The sequence below is a fragment of the Cucurbita moschata genome, unplaced genomic scaffold, assembly GCF_002738365.1.
Source record: "Cucurbita moschata cultivar Rifu unplaced genomic scaffold, Cmos_1.0 Cmo_Scf00014, whole genome shotgun sequence".
NCBI classification, from domain to species: domain Eukaryota; kingdom Viridiplantae; phylum Streptophyta; class Magnoliopsida; order Cucurbitales; family Cucurbitaceae; genus Cucurbita; species Cucurbita moschata.
Window position 1 is genome coordinate 1,639,088 of NW_019268530.1, and position 25,797 is coordinate 1,664,884.

The window sequence follows — 25,797 nt, forward strand, 5'->3', positions numbered from 1 at the left end:
AAAAAAAAAAAAAAAAAAAAAAAAAAAAAAAAACGGACAAGAAAATATATGTATAGGAAGTTGTGTTCATTGCCTGATTCATTTCTGGTCGACCAACTTTGACACTGCTTGCAAATGATATCTAATTTTGGAGATTATTTTACTCTTTAAATTTAGTGCTGTATTTCTATTTGTTCCCTTGATAACATTTCGTAGCAGCTATATGGAGACGTTCTGTTAGTAGTGTTTCTCTGCAACTAAACATTTTACTATTAGTTACTATTTGTGAATGGTTTGAAATTGTTAGTCTTTAGCTAACCGGTAGTTGATTGGTTGTTAGTTACCTGCTGTTCTAACAGGTGAAAATTAATTATTAGCTTAACAACTTTGATAGTTATGCTGTTATTTGGTAATCCATTTGTACAAGAAGCTGCCCTCTCCTAATTGTGGCTATGAACAATAACAAGTTTTCCAGCAGTTAACTTCATTATGTGATGAATCAAAATAGTTTGACATATAACAGGAGGGATTGAGAACATAATCTATGTCCTGTCCTGTCCTGTTGCCATTAGGGGTTGATGTGATAGTCTTCTAAAGGTGAAACAAAATTAGGTTTCTTTAAATTTAGGTTAAATTTAGTTATTGCACATGGAGGTATGCAGGCTTATTCACCTGATTTTTGAACCTCGGTAATTTAGTCTTCTTATTGGCTCTTCCTATCATTTTTTTGACTCTATGCTTTCCAGCGGACATTGAAAATGTTTGTAGTCACCTTCATATTGTATACCCTCTTATTTGCAGAAGGTCATGCCAAGCTTAGGTTGGAGGTGGCTTCTCGCATTTTCTTCTTTTCCTTCATTTCTTCTACTGATCTTCTACCAATATACTCCAGAGTCCCCACGATATCTCTGTTTACAAGGCAGAACAAGTGATGCAGCTATTATTTTAGAGAAAATAGCACGGCGTAATAGAACAAATCTCCCTCCTGGCGTTCTTGTTTCTGGTCACTCGTATGAATTTGAGGAGCAAAATATTCCCGTGGAAGATGTACATCTGCTTTCGCCAAGACAAACTAAAGTTGAAACTCCTCGAGCAACAAAATCTAATATAGTGAGTCTCTCTCCATTGTTAAAGCTTCTTTCTCGAGAACTGATTGTGTCTACATTGCTGTTGTGGGTGGTTTTCTTTGGAAATGCATTCTCTTATTATGGCCTCGTGTTGCTGACCACCGAGTTGACTGGGAAGAGTAGATGTACGACTACTGATATGCATCTAAATGAACATGATGATGTCAACTACAGAGATGTCTTTATCTCTAGTTTCGCAGGTAACGGTCTTTTGGTTGTTCCAAAGTTTTCTCTAGTCAGGGGCAAGGTTTGGTGGATGGATGATAATCTAACCTCAAATTTTCTTTGAAGAGTTACCTGGTCTCGCATTGTCAGCTGTCATTGTTGACAAATTAGGGCGTAAGTTATCGATGTCTGCAATGTTCTTCCTGGCTGCTACATTTCTATTTCCCTTGGCATTTTATCGGGTTGATGGCTTAACAACTAGCCTTTTGTTTGGAGCTCGCATATGCATCACATCTACATTCACAGTTGTCTACATATATGCTCCCGAGGTAAGTTCGAACACTAAAATTCATTGCTAAGAGACAATTGCCACATCATGTATCACAACTAGACATGTTTTTCTGCTGGTTCATAGTTTATGTTCCATAATATGTGATGTTAAGAGGATGATCTGTGGTTGTCTGCTTTTGATACTTTGTTTTTGATCTGGACTTGAATTTTCCTATCATATGCCTTCTCTAAAACTAAAATCTCAATCACTTCCCATGTTATTTGATTGTGTGATCTATCATGACAGGATTCGTTATTACAGATTTGCATTCTTTATCTGTCCTTTATTCCACCTTGGTTTGAAATGTGATTACCAACCGAAGTTTTCCTCCTTACACTTTTCTGTTTCTTGGTGCAATCTTATTCTTGTTTAGTTTTTCTCAAGCACTTTCTTCGCTCTGGGTATAACTTATTTATACTCTTATAATCTATGCAAACTACAGATATATCCGACCTCAATCCGAACAACCGGTGTCGGGATTGCTAGCTCCGTTGGAAGAATTGGAGGAATGGTATGCCCTCTCGTGGCAGTAGCTTTGGTTAAAGGATGCCATCAAACAGCGGCCATTATTTTGTTTGAGATTGTAATTCTTCTGTCAGGGATCTGTGTTGTGCTCTTCCCATTCGAAACCAAGGGACTACATCTTCCTGAAAATGTAGCTGAGACTTAGAATACATATTGATCACATTGTTCCAATTGGCTCGATCTTGATCTCGATCTGGCCTCCATTTCCTTTATTCAATATCTGCTACAATAGATATTATTGAAGAGACCGTACCTCTGGTATCGACCACAAGACTTTCGATGCTTTCGATACTGGCCAGAGAACATCTTGCAGATGTACATTACAAGGTCTGGAAAAATGCTATTCATACTCAAAACTATTAGATGGATACAATGTAGGACTCACTAGTTTTATGTAGAATATATGAACAAATGTTGGAATTGTGATTTCTGCTGTTACATTTGTATTCAGTCTGTTGACATAATAGGAGAATTCTGTGCTCTTTTGTAGAGAGTTTTTCATGAATGCAATGTGTTCATGTAAGAAGAAAAATGGTCAATTCACTATTTCTAGCGATAATTGATAGACATCATCGACAAGTCTATAACCTATCACATTAGAATTCTAGTAGTAGCTTGAGCCGAACTAAACGCATCTTGCTCGTTTCACATCATTACACAATCGAAACCCGAAAGCTGAACAAGATAACAAAGAAGAGTCTTTGATATCTTTAAGTTGATCACTAAGGTCAGTTCAAGAACAAGGTAGAAGCTTATTGTGATTGTATAAACGTGCACATACATAATCAATCACCTGCAGAAAATGAACCAACTCCCTTCCCCTTGGACGCAATATACAAAACTTAGGAGCCCTGATGAGAAAAAGGAGGCATACTTCCCCAAAAAAGAAATTTACACCCACATTATGCAACCAAATGCAGAATACTAAAGTTGAAGACTTGGTGAATTTCTATACAAATTCATGAAGATATCATTGCAATGAAGATTTCTCAGGCAAAAATAGATACCGAAAGTGAGAATCGAAAGGAAGAATACCGCAGTTGCAAGAACCGATTAAGCTTTGCCGCCTCTGGGATATACAACCCTGAACGAAAGCAGCTTGACGGGGTGGAAGGTAATGAGATATCCATACTGCCAGATTTGTATCGTCAACCGAGTTTTTGGCGAAGCAATATAGCAGTTTCGGTACCAATAATCTTCCTTTGCTGCTAACACCTACAGACGCTCGAATAAAATCGTGTTGTGCCTCCAAAAGATCGTCTCGGATGTTATTTGCAGTGTAGATCCTCACCTACATAAGTTGTACAAGTTAGACTTGAAGCAGAAAAATGTTAATACACGTGAGTTCGTTCATCCAGAATTACCGCTGGAGATGAGTAAGTTCCGCAGCTCAGAGCGAATGTTAAGAGCGGTTCGTGTTTGTCTATTGCAAATCTTCGTTGCTCCTCCGTCACCTTCGACTTATGAAGAGCAAGAAGCAAAGCCTGGTTACAAGTTTCCACAAAACAGGGTAATGAATCAATGAACTAAACAGAAAGAAAAAAAAAAACAATATATATAGCAAATGCATACAATTTGTGGTCTGTGGACTGGTGGTTTCATCTTGAGGATGACATATTCAATTCCTGTTGCACTGATAGAATGGCCCCCCACTGTGTATGCAGCCTATGAGATTACATTTCAAAAGAAACAAATCATTAATACCCAAAAAGAAAGAACAGGACAACAAAACACGATTCGAAGTACGCATTTCGACTTAAACTGATCGTTTCCAGACCTTTTGGCATGAAGGGTGCTGTTTCAAATAGATATCGAGCACGATACAAGAGCACAAAGACTTCGAATGCACATCTTAGATTTGTTTTTCATAACTAGGAGGGGTTTCAATCTTTGCATTATGCTCACGACACGCCTCACTAATCCACAGACACTTAGCCGACTCAAAAACTAACTTTGGGTGACGACAACAAAGAGTTTGGTTATGAAATCTCTACCCGAACGCTCGAACTCGAGACTTTGGAAGGTAGATTCAAACATCTCGAATCTTATCACCAAAGCCACCCTCAGAAGTAAAATATTTATAAATGGTAACTACTAACCAGCAAAGGCAAGCACATAGTATATGGTATTTCCTAGAAAATAGCTTCGATTAGATCTTTTGAGACTGAAGTCTTTTAAAAATGTTGTTGTGAGATCTCATATCGGTTGGAGAGGGGAACGAAACATTCCTTATAAGGGTGTGGAAACCTCTCCCTAGTAGACGCGTTTTAAAAAATCGTGAGGCTGACGGCGATACGTAACAGGCCAAACTGGACAATATCTATTAGCGGTGGGCCTTGGCTATTATAAATCGTATCAGAGCCAGACACTGGGCAGTGTGCTAGTGAGAACGTTGGGCCTCCAAGAGGGGTGGATTGTGACATCCCACATTGGTTGGAGAGGGGAACAAAGCGTTCTTTATAAGGGTGTAAAAACCTCTCCCTAGTAGACATGTTTATCGTGAGGCTGACAGCAATACATAACGATGGGCTTAGGCTATTACAAATAGTATCAGAGCTAGACACTAGGCGGTGTGCCAGTGAGGACGTTGGCCCCCAAGGGAGGTGGATTGTGAGATCCCACATCAGTTGGAGAGAGGAACGAAGCATTTCTTACAAGGATATGGAAACCTCCCCCCTAGTAGACGCGTTTTAAAAAATCAATGAAGCTGACAGCGATATATAACAGACCAAAGCGGACAATATCTACTAGCGGTGAACTTGGGCTGTTACAGTTGTTTTAGAGGAAGACATTTTTATCAAGATTTTCCTCGAGGGCGAGGCAACACGCTAACTACAGCTCTACAGCATGTGTTTGCTATACTTGCAATTAATAACAGAAGAAATGTGGCCTTCAAAACCAAACCTTTTGCATCAAAGAGAAAAGTTTCAGCTCACTTTTTGGAACTCCATATGCCAGGTAAGCCTGTCGAAAACAAGATGAGATGCGGACAACCATCTCAGCATCTGTTTACAGTTGACTAGCAATGTATTAAACCAAATTCAACGAGGAGAAGCCGCTTACGTGCATGATTAGTGCGTTATATAAATTAATCCAGAACGCTAGCCTTTCGTCCCTGTTTAAATGGACGGGATTCACGTTCGCAAGCTGCTCAACAAGAGTGCTGTTCACGAAACAGATACATTAGGCCAAAAACAGGTCAACCATGGATTGGATTATCATATTGCCAAGAAACGGAAAAACCCGACACGAAAGAAAAATAAAGGTCAGTGTGGTTTATGAACGTTACCGGAACTTCCTCAGTTCTCCTGCAGCGTATTCTAGTTGTTTCTTTCCAACTGACATCCAAGAAACTTCAGCTGCTTGTGAATAGTTTCCAATGTCAGACCAGCTTAATTTTCCACGCACACTGTATGGATCAGAGGTATTCTGTGTGGCCAATACTTCAGAGCTACTTGGAAGGTCAATCTGTGGACTTTGTACTCTCGATGAAATAATGGATCGTTCGGATGATGACCACCATGATGAACTGGAGAGATGTCCTTGGGGCGATGCAGGCGAGTGGCTTTCCGATGTTGATGACTTGGATGGCACGGGGGAATCTGCTAGAGAGATGAATATGTTTTTCATACATCTGACCATTTCTTCTGATAAGATATTAGGGTGATGCCAGAGGCCACTTGACGGTGGCCCTCGAGACATTTTCTCGCATTCTATTGATTGGGAACGTTCATTGACCTCTGTCACAGACGTTTTCTCACAGCGCGTAACTAGGCCATCTTCAATTTCTTCCCATGAATTCTGAAAGACAGTACACGTCACTCAAATCAAGTTATACGACACGAAAAACCAACTGCAGGGAGGAGCTGGACTAGAACGGAAGCAACAAATTAGCTACATGATTATGCTTTCGAGCAACGTACGATGAATTAAGAAACATTTTTCTTTACAGTCGACAAGGACTATAAAATTCTAACAAGGTTACATATTTATTCTGGAGAATGGAAAGCGAGTGAACTCAAACCCAGAATATTAACCAAACTAATTATCACAAAGATCCCACATCGGTTTGGAGAGGAGAACGAACCATCTTTTATAAGGGTGTGGAAACCTCTCACTAACAGACGTGTTTTAAAAACCTTGAGGGAAAATCCGAAAGGGAAAGCCCAAAAAGGACAATATCTGCTAGTGGTGGATTTGGGGCGTTACAAATGGTATCAGAGCCAGCATCGGGCGATGTGCCAGCGAGGAGGCTGAGCCCCGAAGGGAGGTGGACATGAGGCAATGTGTCAGCAAGGACGTTGGGCCCCGAAAGGGGGTGGATTGGGGGGTCCCACATCAATTAGAGAAGGGAACGAGGGCTAGCGAGGGCGTTGGGCCCCGAAGGGGGTGGATTGTGAGATCCCACATCGGTTGGGAGGAGGAGAACAAAGCATCCTTTATAAGGGTGTGGAAACCTCTCACTAGCAGACACATTTTAAAAACCTTGAGAGGAAGCCCAAACAGTGGGCTTTGACCATTACATATTTCCTATCTAAATGCGAGTGAGAATCGACAAAAAAGTAAAGTTTCAAGTCTTCACGAATATAAAATAATATTTACATTAAGATAAAAACCAATGTGATGACATACCGGTTTCTTCATCGTGTCCAAATTGGACCAATCAGATATTGAACAAGGCGATGAATGCATTAAACGATATTCTGCAAGCCTCCTTTCGTTCTTTTCTTGACTAAGTTGGAAATGTAAAGAGACCGTCTCTTGCTCGAGTCGTACAACTGCATCTTCCAATACTGCAATGCTAGACAAAAGATCTTGGGCCTACACAAATTTTAACACAAAGAACATAACCCGTGTCATGTCGTCTCTCCTTATTTCTCGTCATATTTCAAAGCATAACGACCAAACCAAATAATCCACAAATTGCGCGGTTACAAGCAACATACGTGATGAGGGAGGCATGAGAAGTTGGCTAATGTTAGATCCTTCTTTTGAATAGCATCTTCAAGGGAAGTGTGCAGCTCCATCTCTTCTTGCAACTTTTGTTGTAACCTTCTCACCTACAAAATAGTATTCTTAACCTCACAATCAACCCAAAAAAACTAAGTTCAATACATAATATGTCAATGGAGCCATTGATCTTAAAGAACAAAGCGGATGACAGGATTTTCCGAAGCGTAAAAGTAAAGTATCTAAGATAATATTTTATTGCGCGGTAACGAAACATCTATAAACAGCCAGACACTTACGTCTTGTTCGAGCTGAAATCTGTAGGGAAAAGAACCATCATGTTTCTCCAATAATCCAGCAGTAGTAGCCATTATGGCAACAGTGCTCTGCTACATCAAACAAAACTCAGAAATAATGGTTAATGACAATTGTGTTCAAGTGTTCTTCTGTGCGTAGGTATCATTATCTTTTCATTTTAAGTCAGTTCTTGCGTCAAGTTAAAGTTCCAAGTTAAAGTTTGGAATTAACGTTAAACAGGAGAATACGTTGCAAATCACTCTGAAGGTTAAGGTTTCGATAAGGAAACTGCACATACGCCCGCACGTTATATATATTTCCCCTCATTTTCTTTCTACTCGGTAATAGCCCAAGCCCACCGCTAGTAGATATTGTCATCTTTGGACTTTCCCTTTTGGGCTTTACCTCAAGGTTTTTAAAACGTGTCTACTAGAGAGAGGTTTCACACTCTTATAAGAAATGTTTCCTTCCTCTCTCCAACCAACGTGGGATCTCACAATCCACCCCCCTTGGGGTCCCAACGTTCTCGTTGGCATACCACTCAGGATCTGGCTCTGATACCATTTGTAACAGCTCAAGCCCACCACTAATAGATATTGTCCTCTTTGAGCTTTCCCTTCCGGGATTTCCCTCAAGGTTTTAGAACGCGTCTACTAGGGAGAGGTTTCCACACCCTTATAAGCAATGTTTTGTTCCTCTCTCCAACCAATATGACATCTCACAATTCACCCCCGCCCAGTACCTGGCTTCGATACCATTTCTAATAGCCCAAACTCAACGCTAGTAAATACTATCCTCTTTGGGTTTTCCCTTCCGGGCTTTCCCTCAAGGTTTTAAAATGCGTCTACTAGGGAGAAATTTTCATACCCTAATAAGCAATGCGATATAGGATCTCACATACTCCGTTACAGAAAACCATCTCCATAACATCTTACCTCTAGAAAAGAGTCAGCAAAACCAAGCTCAACAACATTCCCTAAATTAGAACAGTATCCAAAGTGGGGATCATCACATCTGTGGCATCACAATGACAATAAACAAAGAAAAGCATTAAAAAGGAAACACACCACTGAGCTCTGCAGATAACAGAAGAAATGAAGAACAGAAGAACCCAAAGGAAAGAGTCCTCTTACAAACAAAGTCCAGTCTGAGCAACTAAATCCGACATTCCAAGCTCATGAGGTTCAGTGACCTTCACACTAAAAAACCCAAAATCTCAAGCATCAACAACGAAACTCGTGCCAAAATAAGCATCACAAGACCCACACTTACCCCAAAACATAGATTCTACATTACCCATATCATAAACTAACCTCGCAAACAATCAGAATCGAGAGGCAAAAGCCATAGATGCCTGTGAAGAGACGATATAATGCAATGAATATGAAAAGAAAATAACCCCTCATGAAGGCACAGTTACAAGTCATTTTCAGGAAAAAAAAGCAGCCTATTACAAGCATAATGAAAACAAGTGAACCTAATCAAAGAATGTTTCGACAGTAAGGCATGAGCAGAAAGCATTTGCAAGAAAAACCCAAATGAGAGCCTCTAAAACTCAACTGATGTGATGGGTGTTCGGCGAAAAGCAGGGCTGAGCCAAAAAGGGTGGAATTATCAAGTGGTGTGCGGGAAAGTGAATGAGAAGTTCAATATTTTTTGCTTTCCGCTTCGCAGTGGCGGTGGTTTCAAGTCTTAAAAGTCGAAGCCACAAAAGTTAAACAAGAAGATTAAATAATGCAATAAAGGAGCCCTCACTATGCTAGCGACCCCCTCTGTTGGTGGAAAGTCGGTGGCGTTTTCTGAATCAGTGAAATAGTTGATCTTCCAAGCGAAAAAAAAAAAAGAGAGAAAAGGCCGAGTTGGGACCTTTGAACTAAAAGGGGCGAAGGGTTTCAATATCCACACTTTTACCAAATGCGTTTAGGAGACCATATTCTTGAATTCTTAGATCGTGAGATCTCACATCGATTAGAGAAGAGAACGAAATATTTTTTATAAGAGTGTGGAAATCTCTTTCTAACATACGCGTTTAAAAATCGTGAGGCTGATGGCGATACATAACGTGCCAAAGATGACAATATCTGTTAGCGGTGAGCTTGAACGGTCACAAATGATATTGGAGCAAGACACCGAGCGGCATACCAGCGAGTATGCTAGCCCCAAGGGTAGATTGTGAAATCTCAGACACTGAGTGGTGTGCCAGAGAGGATGCTGACCCCTCGAGCGGGTAGATTGTGATATCCTAGACACCAAGCAGTGTGCCAACGAGGACGCTGGGCTCTAAAAGAGTGGGTTGTGAGATCCCACGTTGGTTGGAGAAGAGAACGAAGTTGGCCCCTAAAGGAGTGGATCGTGAGATTTTAGACACCGAGCGATGTGCTAGTGAAGACACTGGCCCCTAAGGGGATAGATTGTGAAATCTCCGGCCCAAAAATGGTGGATTGTGAGATCCTAGACATCGAGCGATGTGCTAGTGTAGACGCTGGCCCCTAAGGGGATAGATTGTGAAATCCCACATTGATTGGAAAAGAGAACGAAGCAGGATTCCGCATCGATAATAGAAAAGATATACTTAGTTCAACATATTCGATCAAACACGTTCATTTTCGACCGTCTAACTTTTGCAACGACCATAAAGATAAAAAATTTAAATATTTTTACCTAAAAAAACTACCATGCTTCTACCTTTACAATCAACTTTAGAATCACATGATGAATTGAATTCATCATCACATCCACATCTCAACAAAAGGTTGGAAACTTCTTTCATTACCTTTAGAACCATAGTAAAAATTCCCTACTTTCTCTGTAAACCACTGCAGCCAAAATAGAAGAAACCCATCATCCCACGCCACAAACATCGTACAAAGGCATTGCCAAAAGCAAGATTTTCTGAACAACGCGCCTTGAATCTTGATATTATAGAGGAAGAGAAGGCCTTTACGTGGCGGTCCTGTGACAAGGCTTGTCAAAATGGCTCCAAATTCCCTCATCTTCTTTGTGTGGTTAGGAAAATTCAGAGCCACAAACAGTCCCTTCTCAGCTTCTAGTTTATTTTCCATGCCTTTTTCTGTGCTTCCTTTTTCTATGGGCAAGAAATCAAATGGGTTGCTATCATTTTCCAATCCAAAGTTCAAACGATCCATTGGTGATCAAATCTCTCCCTTAAGTCGTTTTTCTACAAACCCTCATATTCCTTTCAAGCAATTTTTGTAGTGACCGTTGCATCGGAGTTCAATGGCTATGGAGGCAACTGCGGCGACGATATCTTATGCGAATTTGAGCGGTTCCGCAGCCCATAGATTGAGACCCTCTTCAGATCTATACAGAACTGTTTTCTTTTCGAGTTCTTTTCGGAGTGGCAATCGAAGCCATTGCCGATCATTGATTACGAGGGCTGCTGCGAATACCGGCAATAAGGGGAAGAAGAAACCTAAATCGAAGAAAGCTGCGGTGGCAGCTGATGAAGAGAAAGTGGAGGAGATTGTGGATTCCAGTGAAGGGTTTCAACAGCAACTGTCGCCACAGCCGCCGCAGCCGAAGATTTCGTTGGATGATGTGAATCCAGTGGGGTTGGGGCGGAAGTCCCGCCAACTGTTTGATGAAGTGTGGCGGAAGTTTTCTGGGTTGGGGCAGATATCGAGGACTACAAGGATGGATGATAAGGAAGCTCTTGATGCTATGCTTATTAGGGAGGGGCCTATGTGTGAGTTTGCTATTCCTGGAGCTCAGAATACTACTGTGCTTGTTGTTGGTGCTACTAGCCGCATTGGTCGCATTGTTGTTCGTAAGCTTATGCTGCGTGGCTACAGTGTCAAGGTTTTACTTCGTTTGCTAATTGTTTTGTTTCTTTATATCAGTTGCTTTGTCTGCTCGTCTTTACCTGCCTTTTAGTGTTGAAGTGTGAGATGCTACGTTGGTTGGGGAGGAGAACGAAACACCCTTTATAAGGGTGTGAAAACCTCTCCTAGTAGACGTATTTTAAAAACCTTAAGGGGAAGCCTGAAAGGGAAAACCCAAAGAGGACAATATTTGCTAGCGGTGGTTTTGGACTGTTACAAATAGTATCAGAGCCAGACACCAGGGATGTGCCAGCGAGGAGGCTGAACCCTGAAGGGGGTGGACATGAGGCGATGTGCCAGCAAGGACGATGGGCTCCGAAGGGGTGGATTTGGTGGGGGGGGGGTCCCACATCGGTTGGAAAAAGGAATGAGTGTCAGCGAGGACACCCCGAAGGGGGGTGGATTGTGAGATTCCACATCGGTTGAGGAGGAGAACGAAACACCCTGTATAAGGTTGTGGAAATCTCTCCCTAGCAAACGCGTTTTATTGGTTGGGGATGAGAACGAAACACCCTATGCAAGGGTGTGGAAACCTCTCCCTAGCAGACGCGTTTTAAAAACCTTGAGGGGAAGCCCAAAAGGAAAAGCTCAAAGAAGACAATATTTGCTAGCGGTGGGCTTAGACCGTTACATGTGTTGGAACTTGTTGCATTGAGTATAGCTGATGCTTAGGGTTGAGTTGGGGAGTTGGGATAATTTGAGAGCTGCAACATGTGCTTGCGAGTTAACATACATTTTGATTAGACTTCTGTTAATTTTTGTGCTTCATGAATTCAATTGGAAGAGATTGGAAGAAGAATTCAGTTAAGACAGAAGTTTAAGATCTCTAGGATCCTGAAAAACTGACTTCCTAGATGATGTAATCACGTTCGTAGATGTCAATCTAATGCTCGAGCGTTTGCTCGAACGACCACTAAATATTCCAATTGAATCTAGGCACGGGCTATTTATGCAACTTGATTCATAAATTCATTATATTAACTGAGCCATCAATTTATCCTTATGCCAAGCAGGCTCTAGTAAGGAAGGAAGATGATGATATCCTAGACGTGCTTCCAAGATCGGTGGAAATCGTGGTCGGAGACGTTGGTGATGCTAATACCCTTAAGGCTGCTGTGGAGGGCTGCAATAAAATCATCTACTGTGCAACTGCTCGTTCCACAATTACAGCAGATCTCTTCAGGGTTGATCATCAAGGAGTTTACAATATCACCAAAGCATTTCAGGTCTGCCTCTCTGTATTCATAAATCATAACGAAATTTCTCTATTCGACTGTGGATTCATGAATTCGTGCCGAGTTTTTTAACGCTACTTGTTTGTGCAAATCAGTGCAAAAGCGAACCACTTTAAATTATGAACATCAACAGAGAAAGAATCATGGAGAAAAAGTGATTCCATGTTTGATTTTTTGTGCAATCTTGGCAAAAACTGATACCTGGTGTAAATTGTAGGACTATAATAATGAGCTAGCACAACTTCGTGCTGGAAAAAGCAGCAAAAGTAAGCTTCTGCTTGCGAAGTTCAAATCCGAAGAGTCGTTGAATGGTTGGGAAGTTCGCCAAGGAACTTACTTCCAAGATGTTGTTGCTTCTAAGTACGATGGAGGCATGGATGCAAAATTTGAATATACTGAAACTGGAGAGGCTATTTTCTCAGGTAAAATTCATTTATCCTGAACCCAAAAGACAAAAAAAGGAATATAATGTTTTCAACTGTTATTGTAGGATACGTTTTTACAAGGGGGGGATATGTCGAGTTGTCAACGAAGCTTTCCCTTCCGTTGGGATCCACCCTCGACAGGTTACTCATTCTATCATATTTGAATTTTTAGTCGAGAGTTCGGTATTTAAATAACGGTGTTAACTGCGAACACGTTTCGTTTTCTACGTTTCATTACTAGATATGAGGGGCTCATTCTTTCAGTTGGTGGGAATGGAAGGTCTTATGTGTTAATTCTTGAAGCTGGTCCTTCAGCTGATACAACTCAACGTAAACTATATTTCTCGAGATTTAGCACGAAAGCTGGATTTTGTCGGGTAAGAAATCTCTTTTACCGAAGTGATGTAATATTCTACTGGTGCAAACATCTTGAACAAATCCATTTTCTAGCAATTTGTTGATATCTGTGTTTAGAATACAGTTTACAAGATTGCATCCATGATTTGCAGGTCAGAATACCTTTTTCATCCTTCCGCCCTGTTAAACCAGACGATCCACCTCTCGATCCATTCCTTGTGCATACGTTGACCATTCGTTTCGAGCCTAGAAGACAGGTTGGTGTGTCAGCTGAGTATTAGATGATCAAGTAATACCATTAAGTTGATTTCTAATTTATATATATAATTGTTGCCCAAGTATAGTTTGCTGCTCTTTTGTGCTTTCAAATGATTGATGGTTTGTGAGATCCCACATTAGTTGGAGAGAAGAACGAAACATTCTTTATAAGGGTGTGGAAACCTCTCCTTAACAGATGTGTTTTAAAAACCTTGAGGGGAAGCCCAAAAGGGAAAGCCCCAAAGAGGACAATATTTGCTAGTGATGGGCTTGGGCTGTTACAAATAGTATCAGAGCCAGACACTGGGTGATGTGCCAGTGAGGAGGCTGAGCCCCGAAGAGGGGTGGACACAAAGCGGTGTGCTAGCAAGGACGTTGGGCCCTGAAAGGGGGTGGATTGTGAGATCCCACATCGGTTGGGGAGGAAAACGAAACATTCTTTATAAGGGTGTGGAAACCTCTCCCTAGCAGACGTGTTTTAAAATCTTGAGGGGAAACCTGAAAGAGAAAGCCCAAAGAGGACAATATTTGTTAGTGATGGGTTTGGGCTGGTACAAATAGTATTAGAGCCAGACACCGGACAATGTGTCAGTGAGGAGGCTGAGCCCCGAAGGAGGGTGGACATGAAGCGGTGTGCCAGCAAGGACGCTAGGCCCTGAAAGAGGGTGGATTGTGAGATCCCACGTCGAATGGGAAGGAAAACGAAACATTCTTTATAAGGGTGTGGAAACCTCTCCCGAGCAGACACGCTTTGAAAACCAATAATTCATCTGCAACATACCATACTCAAAGCACAATGAATTTGTCACTTTTTTCAAATATGGAAAACTATAAGACAATAAAAGATCACAAAGTTACCTAAAGTTAGATTATTATTCTTAGAAGACATGTCTCAAATGGCTACTAACTTCATGTTCCTTTTTGCAGAGGCCTACTGAAGGACCTGCTGCAGCAGGCGTAAAGCAGCAAGATTTGAGAAGCTTTGAACTCATATTGGAATACATAAAAGCCTTGCCTGTGAGTTATTTTGGATGTTTTTACGTTATACATAAAAGCTTTGAACTCCGGTATTGCTTTGATGACATCAAATGTGTATTTTACAGACTGGGCAAGAGACAGACTTCATCTTGGTTTCATGTACAGGATCTGGTGTAGAACCAACCAGAAGGGAGCAGGTTCTCAAGGCAAAAAGGGTATAATCTTTTTTCTCATTTTGTTTCCTTTTGCCATTTCAGAATTCAGTGTTCTTTATAAATGTGTAAAATAATGTCTTGCCTTCAGGCTGGGGAAGATTCGTTGCGAAGATCGGGCCTTGGGTACACAATTATCCGTCCGGGTCCTCTCAAGGTACAGTTCTCGATCGTGTTGAAATTGATTATTTGAAGTGAGTTAGTCCACAGATAAGAGGTTTCCTATTTCTTTGTGTGAGAGTATAAACCATGCAAACCTCCCCCAAGTTCTGAAGTTAATAGCCCTGAATGATGAATATTTGAAGGTTGTATAGTTATGACCATGTTGATATGCATGTGACTTGGGAGAAGGGACTTTAGGTTTTTGACCCGTGACGTTTTGAGGGGCTTCTCGTTTACTTCCTGGGAGGAATTCGATCTCGGGATACCACCTAAATAACAACAGTAGCCAGAGGGTCAAATAGGTCAGGAAGAAAGAGTCTGAGGTCGGGTCGGATTCCTTTTTTCATTTAGTGGTTGTCCTTCTCTGCCTTTTACATCCTCCACTTTCTCCTCGCTCTCGAAGGTTAAAATCCTTATGAAAGTAAAAAAAAAAATGAACACTTTACTTGGGAGAACCAGCACTTTGGATCATATTCAATGACATTCCTCTTTGGTATTGTTCCCACAGTGGTGTGTGTTATCTTTAGTTAAATTATATTCCAACCATTTATCCAAGCTACTCGGTCGTGTTGCAGTAATGTAACAAAAAATTTGTTCTTACAGGAAGAACCCGGGGGCCAACGTGCTCTTATATTCGACCAGGGAAACCGGATAACTCAGGTAAGACGAACAGCCTTTTCCTTAACATAGACAATCAAGCGGAGTCGTTACTCATCCATTTAAACATTTAGGCCATCAGCTGTGCTGATGTTGCTGACATCTGTGTAAAAGCATTGCATGACTCTACAGCAAGAAACAAAAGCTTTGATGTGAGTAGAAACCTTTGCTTTCATTGGCATTAGTGTTCATTCCTCATGACCACCCAAGTTAAAACTATACTGTTTCCAGGTCTGCTATGAATATGTTGCTGAGCAAGGACGAGAACTCTACGAGCTGGTACAAAATCAATAATTTTATCCGTGTCTAAGTTTTAATGCCTCCTCGTACGCGTCGCTCACTAGCTCAAATACTTAAAGCTCGTGGTATGTTTGTGCTTGCAGGTTGCTCACTTGCCTGACAAAGCCAACAACTACCTCACCCCTGCCTTGTCTGTTCTGGAAAAGAACACATGATCACAGTCCTCTTCTCATGGCTTCAAACGTTTGTAATTATCAACATCTCTTGAAAGTTGCCACTAAGAAAAACATATTACTATCCTGTTTATATAAATGTGAAATTCATTCCCTGTTAGGCAATGGCAACATGGAGACTTTGATCTCTCAAATATGCAGAAAGTTCTCATCAGATGGAAAGGGATGTAAAGGTTTGAAAATTAAAAGTTTCATAACTTTCATAGGTATATGTATTCATTCATAATGTTTTGAGGAAAAGTGTACAAGAAATCGAATGGTTGGAAAGAAAAAAGAAAGGTGAGTTGCTTCGTGTTCTGTTCAATGTTTTCTTTGATGTGTCGTATTAGGTGGCTCGGTGATAATTGTTGTCAACTTGAACATAGCCTAGTTGGTCAAAAAATATATTTTTGACCAAAAACGTAGATGCTTGTAATTTCGTCTCCCCATGTTATACTAAACTAAATAAAAATCGAATGGTTAAAGGTGTTCGAGCATAACTTCAACCATTCTCAGAAAGCTGTTCATTCTAAGAAGGTCCTTTCATGTTTTTTGCTCTTTCGATTCATGATGTCAAGCTCTTCTTAGAAAGCCCTCCCGACTCCAAATTTTGTATAATTTCTATTACCTATCACTTTCTCTCTCCTTTTACTTGTAAACTCTTGTTCTTATTGTTTGTCTCACATGCGGGAGAATATAGGAATCTACAAACTCTTCAAATTTTGAACCATTACTCCAGATCTCTAGAAATCGTAGGAACCAGATAAGGAAGTTAGCAGTTTCAACACTAGGGAACATTGAAAGAAACGAACATGTCAGAAGTGAACTCTAGATATCGACGAATATGATCACACCGAAAGCAAAAGAATTTAGAGAAATCATATGGGATATAAAGCCTTAAAAGAATCCAAACATATATGTATTATATGTATGCAAAAATGGTGAATGGTGATTAAAGAAAACAAATGAAAAGCAGTGGGAATAAAGAAAGGAATCACTAAACATAGTGGGTTTGAATTAAGTAAGAGTTTAATATTGAATTGGTGACTCAAATTATCATTATAACACCTTATAATATACCAGAGATTCACTGCAACTGTTAGTGCTAAGTAGTGGTGGAGGGGACCAACCAAGAAGGTGCTCACCAGGGGCACTCAGCTGAGACGGAGCAGCGCTGTCTTGGTAGCTGTGCTGAGCGGCGCAAAGGCAAAGCTGTCGGAAGCTGCCATGGCTTGGACAAAAGAGTACTCTGATATATAAAACAACCCTTTTTTTTTCCCTTTCTTTCCTTTTGTTTGCAGGTGTGGGAGAGAAATGGAAGGGGGAGATTGGCTCTGCTATTATAAAAGTAATATTCTGTTCTCTCGAGAAAGGCAACACTGTTTCATTGAGTTTTTGCTTCTCTATTTTTTTTTTTTGAAGATCATTTCCTTTTGTTTTGATATGCAATGGATCATTCAGATATGCTCAAACTCACGTGGAAGATGATGATATGTGAGAATCGAAGTCAGCATTCAGTTGAGGGTGTTTGTTCTTCAAAAAAAGTTCGAATTTTGTGCATCGACAACCAATGAAAGGTTTAGTGTTTTTTTTTGGTTTTGTTTTGTTTTGTTTGTATAGGTTCTACAAAAGATAGAGAGAAAGAAAGAGAGAGGAATCCTCTTTAAACATGTGCTTAGGCCTTCTAGTGCCCACTTAATAGGCTTGCCTTTATAGCCTATTTGGCTTTAAAATGATGGAGTGGAGAGGGCTTCGTATTAAATTAGATCCCCCATTTCTGAAATAAACCGATTAAACGTAACATCCAAGTCCACTGTTAGCGGATATTGTCCTTTTTGGGTTATTCTTTTTGAGCTTTCCCTCGAGGTTTTTAAAACGGGGCTGCTAGAGAGAGGTTTCCACTCCCTTGTAAAGAATGTTTCGTTCTCCTCCCCAACCGATGTGAAATCTCACAATCCACCCTTATTTGGGGCCAGCATCCTTGTTAACACTCGTTCCCTTTTCTAATCGATGTGGGACTCTCCAATCCACCCCCCTTCAGATCCCAGTGTCCTTGTTGACACACTGCCTCGTGTCCACTCCCTTCGGGGCTTAGCCTCCTCACTGACACATCGCCCAAAGCCTGGTTCTGATACCATTTGTAACGGCTCAAACCCACCGCTAGCAGATATTGTCTTCTTTGCACTTTCCCTTTTGGGTTCTCTCTCAAGGTTTTTAAAACACGTCTTTTAGGGAGAGGTTTCCACTCCCTATAAAAAAATGTTTCGTTCTCCTCCCCAACCGACGTGGAATCTCACATCAAAAGTGGGTTTTTTTTTTTCTCTCCTCTCCTTCAGTTTCTTTATGTTTTCTCCCAAAAATTTGGAGTTACATTGGTCAATAGGCAGTGGCTATTGACAATGGAGAGCATTTTCAGGGTATATTGTAATAGATATGGTCTGCTTTTAGCTTAAGAATAAATCTACCTTTCCTTAGATATAGTTTATTTTAGTTTAAGCTTCTCCTTTTCTCTCTCAAAACCTAGCTTAAGCTACTTGGAACCTTCTTGGGAGTGATTAAATAATAAGCCTCTTCATCCTTTAACCATTTTTGATATAAAACCAGAAACTGAGCAGTGGACTCTGTTTCAGGATCTTTCCTTTAACCATTTTTCATACTCAAAACAACACCAATTGAGCCACAATCTCTCTATTCTGTTCTTGTTGTCCACTTCCCATGATCTCTTATTCGCCTTCAATCTCTGATCTTCTATGTTCACAACTGTTCAAGAATCTGCAGTTAGCTAGCTGGGTTTCTTCTGGTTTTTCTTGTTCTTGACATGGTATGAATCTGTTCTTCTGTTCTCCTTTCATTTTCTTGGTGAGTTTGCAGATTAGGAACAGTTTAATCTGTTCTTCTGTGAAGAGTTTGTTTCTTTTCTGTTTTTGATGAAATCTAAGGCTTCTCGAATTGCTTTTGAGGCTTGATCTTCTGGGTTCTACTTTGTTCATGTCCTTATAAGAACAAAGATGAAGTGATTAGCCATTTCTTTGCTTTCCTTCTGGTTTTTACTAAGTTTTTCACCATGAACCTCCAAAATAACATCATATTTCATGTACTACTTTGATTTTGGCATCAAGGGATGTGATAATTTCTGGGATTATACAAGTAATTAAAGGCAGAGCACTTAAATGAAATGGAGAATGCTGATGGTGTCCTGTTGAACATTGCGCAGGGAGCAGTTGGGGTAGCTCTTTGTAGTTTTGGGCATGTCTAAATGTAAAGTATAGCTTCTGATTGCTACCAACACAGCACTCAATTATGAAACCATTTCTTGACCTTGAAAAGGAGCCTTCTTTGGCAAATGATTCTGACATAAGTAGCCAAGTTGCTTCCAACATTTCCCTCCATGAAAATTCTGATGATAATAGCCTCATAACTAACTCCTTTCTTGCTAACCCCGTTGCTGCTCAACCAGGATTCAAGTCGGTTTGCCTCGACTTGACTCTCAACTTTAACATCGAAGATCTCGAAACTCGGGATTCGACAGGATTTTCATTGTCAAGCACAAGTGAGAGTAGCAATGAACCAACATGCCACCCCACAGCAGCTGCTGCTATCCCAAGAGTGTTTTCTTGCAACTTCTGTCAGCGCAAGTTCTTTAGTTCGCAAGCTCTTGGTGGCCACCAGAATGCGCATAAGCGCGAGCGAACCTTGGCGAAACGGGCAATGCGTATGGGGATTCTAGCAGAAAGATATGCAAATCTAGCATCTCTACCATTGAAAGGGTCATCATTCAGGTCCTTGGGGATCAAAGCACACTCTTCACTACTCCATGGATTTACTGCACCAATGAAGCCTACTGATATTGGAAGCAGTGCTAGATTCGAACCGGGTCATATAGGCATGCCGATTTTCTTGGACGACGATGAAGCGGAGGTTATGTGGCCAGGTAGTTTTCGTCCAACGGCAGAAACTAGAAACACTCATGAACTAACTCAACCAAGTTTCATACTAACTGGTATTTCAAGAATAAGCTCAATGGATAAAGTGTCGTCGGAGGATGTAGAAGACTCGACGCCTGATCTCACGCTCAAACTCTAAGAGGCTTCTTTGATGAGGGATTCATCATCCTATTTCTGCATTGTTCTCTGTGTATAGTGAGTGACATATGGAGGGTTTGAATCAAACACTTCGCTCCAACTTAGCTTTTCCTTTTGAAGTAAACTACTTGTTATTAGTGTTTGCTGTGGGTTTGATATCAGTAATTTTCCTTGTTTAAGAGCTCCTTTAGAAGCATTTTGGTGCCTTCTATTCCTTTTTCTGCCATAAGCATGGGGCTCTTATGTTTAAGTAATACAAGTGCTCTATGATTTATCTGACCCTTTGAAGTGTTAAGCAATCGATTTAGAATATAATTTTGGTTCTTGTACTTCGAAACTTGTTCGGTTCGAAGATTACGAGCAAAATTATTCAAATTCGATCTAAGTTTGTAATTTTTTTGCTTATAATAATATAGCAAAGCAAGGGTAGCACCCTCAATCCCCAGCTTTTTTCAACAAAAGAGGAGATTATAAATTTCATTTCCCCACCTTAATATTGAGCTTACATCGAATCGTTTTCATCTGTGAATTCAGTAAACGAGACACGGTCCAAAGATATACATATATTATAAACCAAAGTCTAAGCTACCAGAAAAATAAAGTAGGCTTCTTTAATTACCAGTAGCTTTCAACACCTTTAGACCTCCTCCCCTCATTCTATTACCTTAAACCATTGAGCATTAGAAGAGAATTTGGTGCAGAAGAGATGCTTAGCTTAACTGCCCTGCTGCATTTCTGTTCCAGGACAAATAGGATGGATCACCAAGAGGCCTGCATGACAATCCAGTAAAAGATACGACTGTGATTAAATGTTGAAGAACTTATAATTAACGAAGAGATGACAATCCAGAACGCTTAGACTTAATTCAAATCATTTAGTTCCACAATAAACACTTTCCTAGAATAGGAGCTAGAGATGAATTCATCAATAATAAGGTTATTTAAGGAATTTCAACACGGGCTCCTCTTTTATTCATGGACTTTTGTATCCACATGAATCCATTATGCTCTGGTTATCCTACAGAATTTCTAGCCATGAGAACCCACAAACACGTCTTCATTTGCACAATGACACAACAATCTCCAATGGAGAAAGTCTCATACAGGTTGAAGATACCTCTTTTCCGATACTTGACCAGACCCACTCTGTGCCATCAAAAATGAAAAGTAAAGAAACAACGTTCGAGGAGTATACGGAAAAAGGTATGCAAGAGACAATATGAGAAAGGGAGAGGCAGAAGGATGAAGAGAGGAGGGTTAATATAGTTACCTATTTGTGGTAGTGCAATTATCAAAGGAAAAACATATGTAGGTTTCATAATAACTACAGTAGTCATCCTGAAGGAACAACTATCCAGTCTAATAGGACAGTTAACATGAAGAAAATGGAAGCACTAATTCATGGTATCGTCATATTCTATAAATTTGATTCAAGTGACTATCTTTCCCTAAATTGCAGTTTATCTGTATGCTTAGAAGATTAATTTGCTCACCTTGGTTTGATGACGTAAAGGAGTATGAAGGTTATTGCTAAAAACAAGCAGAGTCCTCCAACACAAAGATAAGCTATGCCTAGAAAATCATTCTTCCCACCAATCCAACTGGTGGTTGAAAGGACCAGCTTCTTTTTACCACCGAAGCTATAAGTATTATAGTTGTTTTCTATCACCACTGTTATTACATCATTAGCTTCAAAGTCTGCTTCTATCTTCCCATATAGCTTCCTGAAGGTGGGCAATGCAGCTGTTCGCATCCAAACAATAAGATCCTCTTGCTGGCTCAGCTATTACACACAAAAATGGAAGCATGTTTATTCACTAAAAAAAGAAAAAAAAAAGAAAAAAAGAAAAAGAAAAAGTGGAAATGCAATGAAGAGGAGGTAAACAGTACTGTAATCTAACAGCATCGACACGAAGAGGTAGAAGGTAGATTAAGCATACTCACTGGTATGCTCGCATTTAGTTTTGCACCACCAATCAAACTTCCACTCTGGAAATTTTTAGGATAGACATCAGATCCGAACTTTTTTTCTTGGTCACTTTTCCAGGCAATGTCCTTCTTGCTGACGGGAAGTACCTTGTTCTTCAAGGAAAAACCATACGTGTCGTTGAACAAACTCCATGCAATGAGGCCACAAGGGACAATTGGATCCCCTGTCCCAATGGTCGCTTCTGGTGCACATGTTTTTGTATTTGCTTCAGCTGCCTTGCTTCGTAATTGTTTATCGCTTCTGCTTTTTACATAACTGATAATGTTTCATACGTCAAAAACAACAGAAAAATATGTTAAAATGGAAGAAAAAGAATAGAAAAAGCTGTTGAAGACTTGGGAAGTACAAGGATAAACGATTTCAAAAGGTGCACAATATTTTTTTGCCTAACAATCTTTATCTTTTACTTCCGTAGGAAAAAAAAAGTTTAAAAAAATAATAGTACAAATGAAAGAGAAGATGAAGGCATCCCCCCTTCTGAGCCTTATTCTTATTCATAGAGATTCTTTAAGAATACACCCAGTTCTTCCTTGTAGCGGAAAGCCGCCTCATAAAATAAACACATCTTAATTGCTTGTACCAATTTCCTCCATCTCATAGAAATAATGATACCATCATCAATAAGAAATGCATGAAGCAAGTGATACAAGATAATAATACACAGTGGGCAAACCAAATGAAGGCAACACAGCAATAATAAAAATATAACTACACAACAAGAGTTTTTATTAGGAGTAACATCTAACGAAGATATGTCTGAATAAATTCCTTAACTTCCAGTTGTCTTGTAGGTAAATTAAGACATAAACTTAAAACAAAACTGTAAACTGATGAACAGCTTGGCTTATTTCCACCAGTTTCCTCCTTAAAATGCAATTTTCATATCTTTACTTTAATAAGTTATATCGAGAATTTGAGGCAATTCACATAATTTAATAAACTCACAAATCATGAAATAAACAGCAGGGCTCATATTCAAGACTCAACAAACTGTTTTGTCAATAACCAAACAAAAACATTCACATACCGTCGGTGATTTTGATAGAAGTTATCAAGCTGATAGTAGACATAAACCGGACCTTTCATTGGTTTAGGAACCTGAAAAGAATTCAGCTGGTAAAACTCCTAAAGACAGACAAATTAAGAGACAAACACGAAATAAACCAAAATCCAATATGGTTTCCAACAGTGAGAATAGAAATTGTACTTACAGTCAACCTCCTACTACAGGTTTTATTAGTTTTACTGTTTTTAATAAACGTAAGAGGATCGCTGAGATACTCAGGAGGAAGGCATTCATGGTCGTAGTGGTCCACAATTTCAACAACCTGAGTATCATGGAAAGCATATATTCAAGTTAGGCATTTAAAAGTCCAAAAATAAATTAATAAATTAATAAATAAAAACTGCATTGTATCGAATTTACGAGGATGGGGCAACAGACGAGAAAGTACTTGTTCTGATGCAAATAAGGAAGCAATGCCAATGGGGATGAAGATGATGCCAACAGCAACAAAGGATGTTATAACCTGAAATCAAAGTCACACTAATAAAAAGGTGCATAACGCTATGATAGGGACTTGAGCAAAAAATAAATTCAAATCCTTTTATAGGATTACCCATCCTGGTGTTAGAATTGGTTTGCAAGCAGGAAGTTCTTGCTGTGTAAATCTAGAATCTGCAAGGGAATTAACAAAAATGTATGAGCATCAACCAAATGGCTATAGCATTGCCAATAGAATCGGCCTTACATTAATGAGAAATAACAGAAATACAGAAGTCATTGCCATAAGAATGAAGCATGCGAATGGCTAGAAGGAACATATTTGATTATAATGCAAAGATGCACATACATATATTCAGACTCAGAAGGTAACGATCAAGCCCACTACTAGCAAATATCGTCCTTTTTGGACTTTCCCTTTCGGGCTTCCTCTCAAGGTTTTTAAAACACGTCTGCTAGGGAGAGATTTCCACGCCCTTATAAAATGTGTTTCGTTCTCCTCCCCAACCGATGTGGGATCTCACAATCCACCCCCCCTTCGGGGCCCAGTCTCCAATCGATGTTGGACCCCACCAAATCCACACCCCTTTAGAGCCCAGCGTCTTTGCTGGTACATCACCTCATGTCCCCCCTCCCTTCGGGACTCAGCCTCCATACTGGCACTTTGCTCGGTGTCTGACTCTGACTCTGATACCATTTGTAACGGCCCAAGCCGATATTATCCTCTTTGGGCTTTCCCTTTCGGGCTTCCCCTTAAGGTTAAAACACGTCTGCTAGAGAGAGATTTTCACACCTTCATAAAGAATGTTTTGTTCTCCCCCCAATTGAGGTGGGATCTCACACACAAACACAAAAACAAAACAAAAAATTTCTCCATAGGTGTGTTTCTCACGCTACACCGCCCAAAAAACGAGGAAGAAATTCCAAGAGATTAAATCATAGAGCAGAACAGATCGTATTAAAAGAACAAACAGCCATTAACAATCAACAAAGAAGTCGCCTCTAAAACAGAATACAGAACGCCATAACATGAGAACGAGGCATACAAATGGCTGGAAGGATTGCATTAAAAACAATTGTAATGCAAAGATAGACAAACATGGATTCAGAACCAGAAGCAAAAACCAAAAAACTGTTCCACAGAAGAGCTTTTCATGCATTATACAAACAATGCTCAAAAGAACAGATCGTATACGAAAACATAAAAATGGAGACGAACAAAACAAACAAAAACTAGAATAAGATAAAAAGATATAACATTTGGGTTTCTTCGATTTCTTGGGTGGGGTGGACGAATCAGAATTTCCTTGCTGCATTCTACCCGTCGAGCTCGTTGTCCCGTGAGTATTATTTATTTCTACGCACCAAAAAGAAAAGAACAATGTTAAGAATCTCCAATCTCATCCTTCTACAACTTTGATCCTTCATTCTTTCGAAATAGAACAGAGGATTACAACAAAAACTTATTATTCCTTCATAGATTGAACGATTCTAACAAGAGAAACCCAAAATTAAGGGGAAATTTTCAATAAGGAATGGAGAAATTTCAAAATAAAAGACGAAAAAGAAGTTAGAAAACAGAATGTCAAACCTGATTGATGGATCTCATCCGATCGGTGTCCCTTGCTTCACGAACCCACCTTCTTGTTTTGGTAAGGCTACGATAACATATCGCTCATCATCGACGTTTTAGTGGAAGTAGTTTCGCGCGGTTTCCATGTTTTTCATTTTTCTATTTTTTTTCAAAAGAAATTTCTTTATTAGGCCTTTTCCTTTTTTGGATTTTTTTTTTTCAAAATATCAATAATCTCATATCAATCCATTTACCTATACCTCTCGGGACCAACGGTCGGTCCGTGGAGGCTCCTCGTCCCATAAGAAATCTCAGTTTAAACGAAGAACGAGAATGAATAGAGAGATTATTCTCCACCCCGCTTCGTCCTCACTTTTATATAAATAAACATACATAAACATATATATATATATATATATATATATATTTTCTGTCTTCCATTTATATTTTTATGATTTTCTTTAAATGTACCATTATTCTATTTTAGACATAAATATTATTACTTATATATTTGAAATTTAATTAAAATTATGGAATTTTTTTTATATAGAAAAGGCTATGTTATGGCATTAAAACTTATTTTTTTCGAAAATTATATTAATAAAATATTATATATATATATATATAGAGAGAGAGAGACTGGAGAAAAAAATTGTGGGAAACTTGATTCATGTGTTTTTTTTTTTTTTTTTGTAG

At 39.7% G+C, this 25,797-nt stretch overlaps 5 protein-coding genes across 18 annotated transcripts in view; 3 read left to right on the forward strand and 2 right to left on the reverse strand.

Annotated features, from left to right (window-relative positions):
- The window catches only part of LOC111452692 (organic cation/carnitine transporter 7), a 5,011-nt gene extending 2,621 nt beyond the window's left edge, over positions 1 to 2,390 (forward strand). For all 3 annotated transcript variants that reach the window (XM_023093527.1, XM_023093525.1, XM_023093526.1), the window contains 3 exons: positions 781 to 1,306; positions 1,398 to 1,600; positions 2,045 to 2,390. In XM_023093527.1, the coding sequence (XP_022949295.1) occupies positions 781 to 1,306; positions 1,398 to 1,600; positions 2,045 to 2,272 (957 nt within the window). In that variant the 3' untranslated portion in view covers positions 2,273 to 2,390. The remainder of the gene's footprint in view (positions 1 to 780; positions 1,307 to 1,397; positions 1,601 to 2,044) is intronic.
- Positions 2,391 to 2,798: 408 nt separating this feature from the next.
- On the reverse strand, positions 2,799 to 9,096 carry LOC111452144. Of its 9 annotated transcripts, none has more exons than XM_023092703.1 (13): positions 8,935 to 9,096; positions 8,688 to 8,728; positions 8,508 to 8,573; positions 8,310 to 8,388; positions 7,377 to 7,466; positions 7,074 to 7,187; positions 6,760 to 6,948; positions 5,417 to 5,928; positions 5,191 to 5,290; positions 5,032 to 5,091; positions 3,700 to 3,792; positions 3,492 to 3,611; positions 2,799 to 3,418 (listed from the first exon to the last, which is right to left on the reverse strand). In XM_023092703.1, exons 3-13 carry the CDS (start codon positions 8,540 to 8,542, stop codon positions 3,098 to 3,100), a joined length of 1,713 nt encoding a protein of 570 aa, XP_022948471.1. In that variant the 5' UTR covers positions 8,543 to 8,573; positions 8,688 to 8,728; positions 8,935 to 9,096; the 3' UTR covers positions 2,799 to 3,097. The 9 variants fall into 9 exon arrangements, with proteins under 9 accessions (XP_022948471.1, XP_022948475.1, XP_022948476.1 ...); XM_023092707.1 differs by having other exon boundaries at positions 8,508 to 8,589; positions 8,655 to 8,728; XM_023092708.1 differs by lacking the exon at positions 8,688 to 8,728.
- Positions 9,097 to 10,176: 1,080 nt separating this feature from the next.
- LOC111452143 lies at positions 10,177 to 16,270 on the forward strand. Of its 2 annotated transcripts, XM_023092701.1 has the most exons (14): positions 10,177 to 11,193; positions 12,230 to 12,442; positions 12,669 to 12,873; positions 12,942 to 13,017; positions 13,118 to 13,253; positions 13,386 to 13,490; positions 14,419 to 14,508; positions 14,595 to 14,684; positions 14,773 to 14,838; positions 15,447 to 15,503; positions 15,575 to 15,652; positions 15,732 to 15,779; positions 15,884 to 15,983; positions 16,075 to 16,270. In XM_023092701.1, exons 1-13 carry the CDS (start codon positions 10,612 to 10,614, stop codon positions 15,953 to 15,955), a joined length of 1,818 nt encoding a protein of 605 aa, XP_022948469.1. In that variant the 5' UTR covers positions 10,177 to 10,611; the 3' UTR covers positions 15,956 to 15,983; positions 16,075 to 16,270. The 2 variants fall into 2 exon arrangements, with proteins under 2 accessions (XP_022948469.1, XP_022948468.1); XM_023092700.1 differs by having other exon boundaries at positions 10,178 to 11,193; positions 15,884 to 16,270.
- Positions 16,271 to 16,400: 130 nt separating this feature from the next.
- LOC111452147 (zinc finger protein 4-like) lies at positions 16,401 to 20,315 on the forward strand. Of its 3 annotated transcripts, none has more exons than XM_023092713.1 (3): positions 16,401 to 17,300; positions 17,414 to 17,529; positions 19,167 to 20,315. In XM_023092713.1, the coding sequence occupies exon 3, from the start codon at positions 19,253 to 19,255 to the stop codon at positions 20,033 to 20,035; it is 783 nt and encodes a 260-aa protein (XP_022948481.1). In that variant the 5' UTR covers positions 16,401 to 17,300; positions 17,414 to 17,529; positions 19,167 to 19,252; the 3' UTR covers positions 20,036 to 20,315. The 3 variants fall into 3 exon arrangements, with proteins under 3 accessions (XP_022948481.1, XP_022948483.1, XP_022948482.1); XM_023092715.1 differs by having other exon boundaries at positions 19,410 to 20,315; XM_023092714.1 differs by lacking the exons at positions 16,401 to 17,300; positions 17,414 to 17,529 and adding an exon at positions 18,217 to 18,773.
- Positions 20,316 to 20,447: 132 nt separating this feature from the next.
- LOC111452146 (ALA-interacting subunit 5-like) lies at positions 20,448 to 25,272 on the reverse strand. Its single transcript, XM_023092712.1, has 9 exons — positions 25,120 to 25,272; positions 24,787 to 24,885; positions 23,644 to 23,702; positions 23,479 to 23,553; positions 23,236 to 23,352; positions 23,052 to 23,122; positions 21,979 to 22,279; positions 21,528 to 21,817; positions 20,448 to 20,805 (listed from the first exon to the last, which is right to left on the reverse strand). The coding sequence occupies exons 2-9, from the start codon at positions 24,842 to 24,844 to the stop codon at positions 20,745 to 20,747; spliced, it is 1,032 nt and encodes a 343-aa protein (XP_022948480.1). The 5' UTR covers positions 24,845 to 24,885; positions 25,120 to 25,272; the 3' UTR covers positions 20,448 to 20,744.
- Positions 25,273 to 25,797: the final 525 nt, after the last annotated feature.

What these genes read in the sequence shown, in the direction of transcription:
- LOC111452147 (XM_023092713.1), top strand. Translation starts at nt 19,253, where the DNA reads ATGAAACCATTTCTTGACCTTGAAAAGGAGCCTTCTTTGGCAAATGAT.
- LOC111452146 (XM_023092712.1), bottom strand. Translation starts at nt 24,844, where the DNA reads ATGCAGCAAGGAAATTCTGATTCGTCCACCCCACCCAAGAAATCGAAG. An exon ending in CCTTATTTGCATCAGAACAA is followed by an intron (nt 23,353 to 23,478) that starts GTACTTTCTCGT and finishes CATGATACTCAG; the next exon opens with GTTGTTGAAATTGTGGACCA. An exon ending in CCTGTAGTAGGAGGTTGACT is followed by an intron (nt 23,123 to 23,235) that starts GTAAGTACAATT and finishes AATTCTTTTCAG; the next exon opens with GTTCCTAAACCAATGAAAGG.
- LOC111452144 (XM_023092708.1), bottom strand. Translation starts at nt 8,542, where the DNA reads ATGTCGGATTTAGTTGCTCAGACTGGACTTTGTTT. An exon ending in CAGTCCACAGACCACAAATT is followed by an intron (nt 3,612 to 3,699) that starts GTATGCATTTGC and finishes ACTTGTAACCAG; the next exon opens with GCTTTGCTTCTTGCTCTTCA. An exon ending in GAACTTACTCATCTCCAGCG is followed by an intron (nt 3,419 to 3,491) that starts GTAATTCTGGAT and finishes CAACTTATGTAG; the next exon opens with GTGAGGATCTACACTGCAAA.
- LOC111452143 (XM_023092701.1), top strand. Translation starts at nt 10,612, where the DNA reads ATGGCTATGGAGGCAACTGCGGCGACGATATCTTATGCGAATTTGAGC. An exon ending in CGAAAGCTGGATTTTGTCGG is followed by an intron (nt 13,254 to 13,385) that starts GTAAGAAATCTC and finishes CATGATTTGCAG; the next exon opens with GTCAGAATACCTTTTTCATC. An exon ending in AGGTTCTCAAGGCAAAAAGG is followed by an intron (nt 14,685 to 14,772) that starts GTATAATCTTTT and finishes TCTTGCCTTCAG; the next exon opens with GCTGGGGAAGATTCGTTGCG.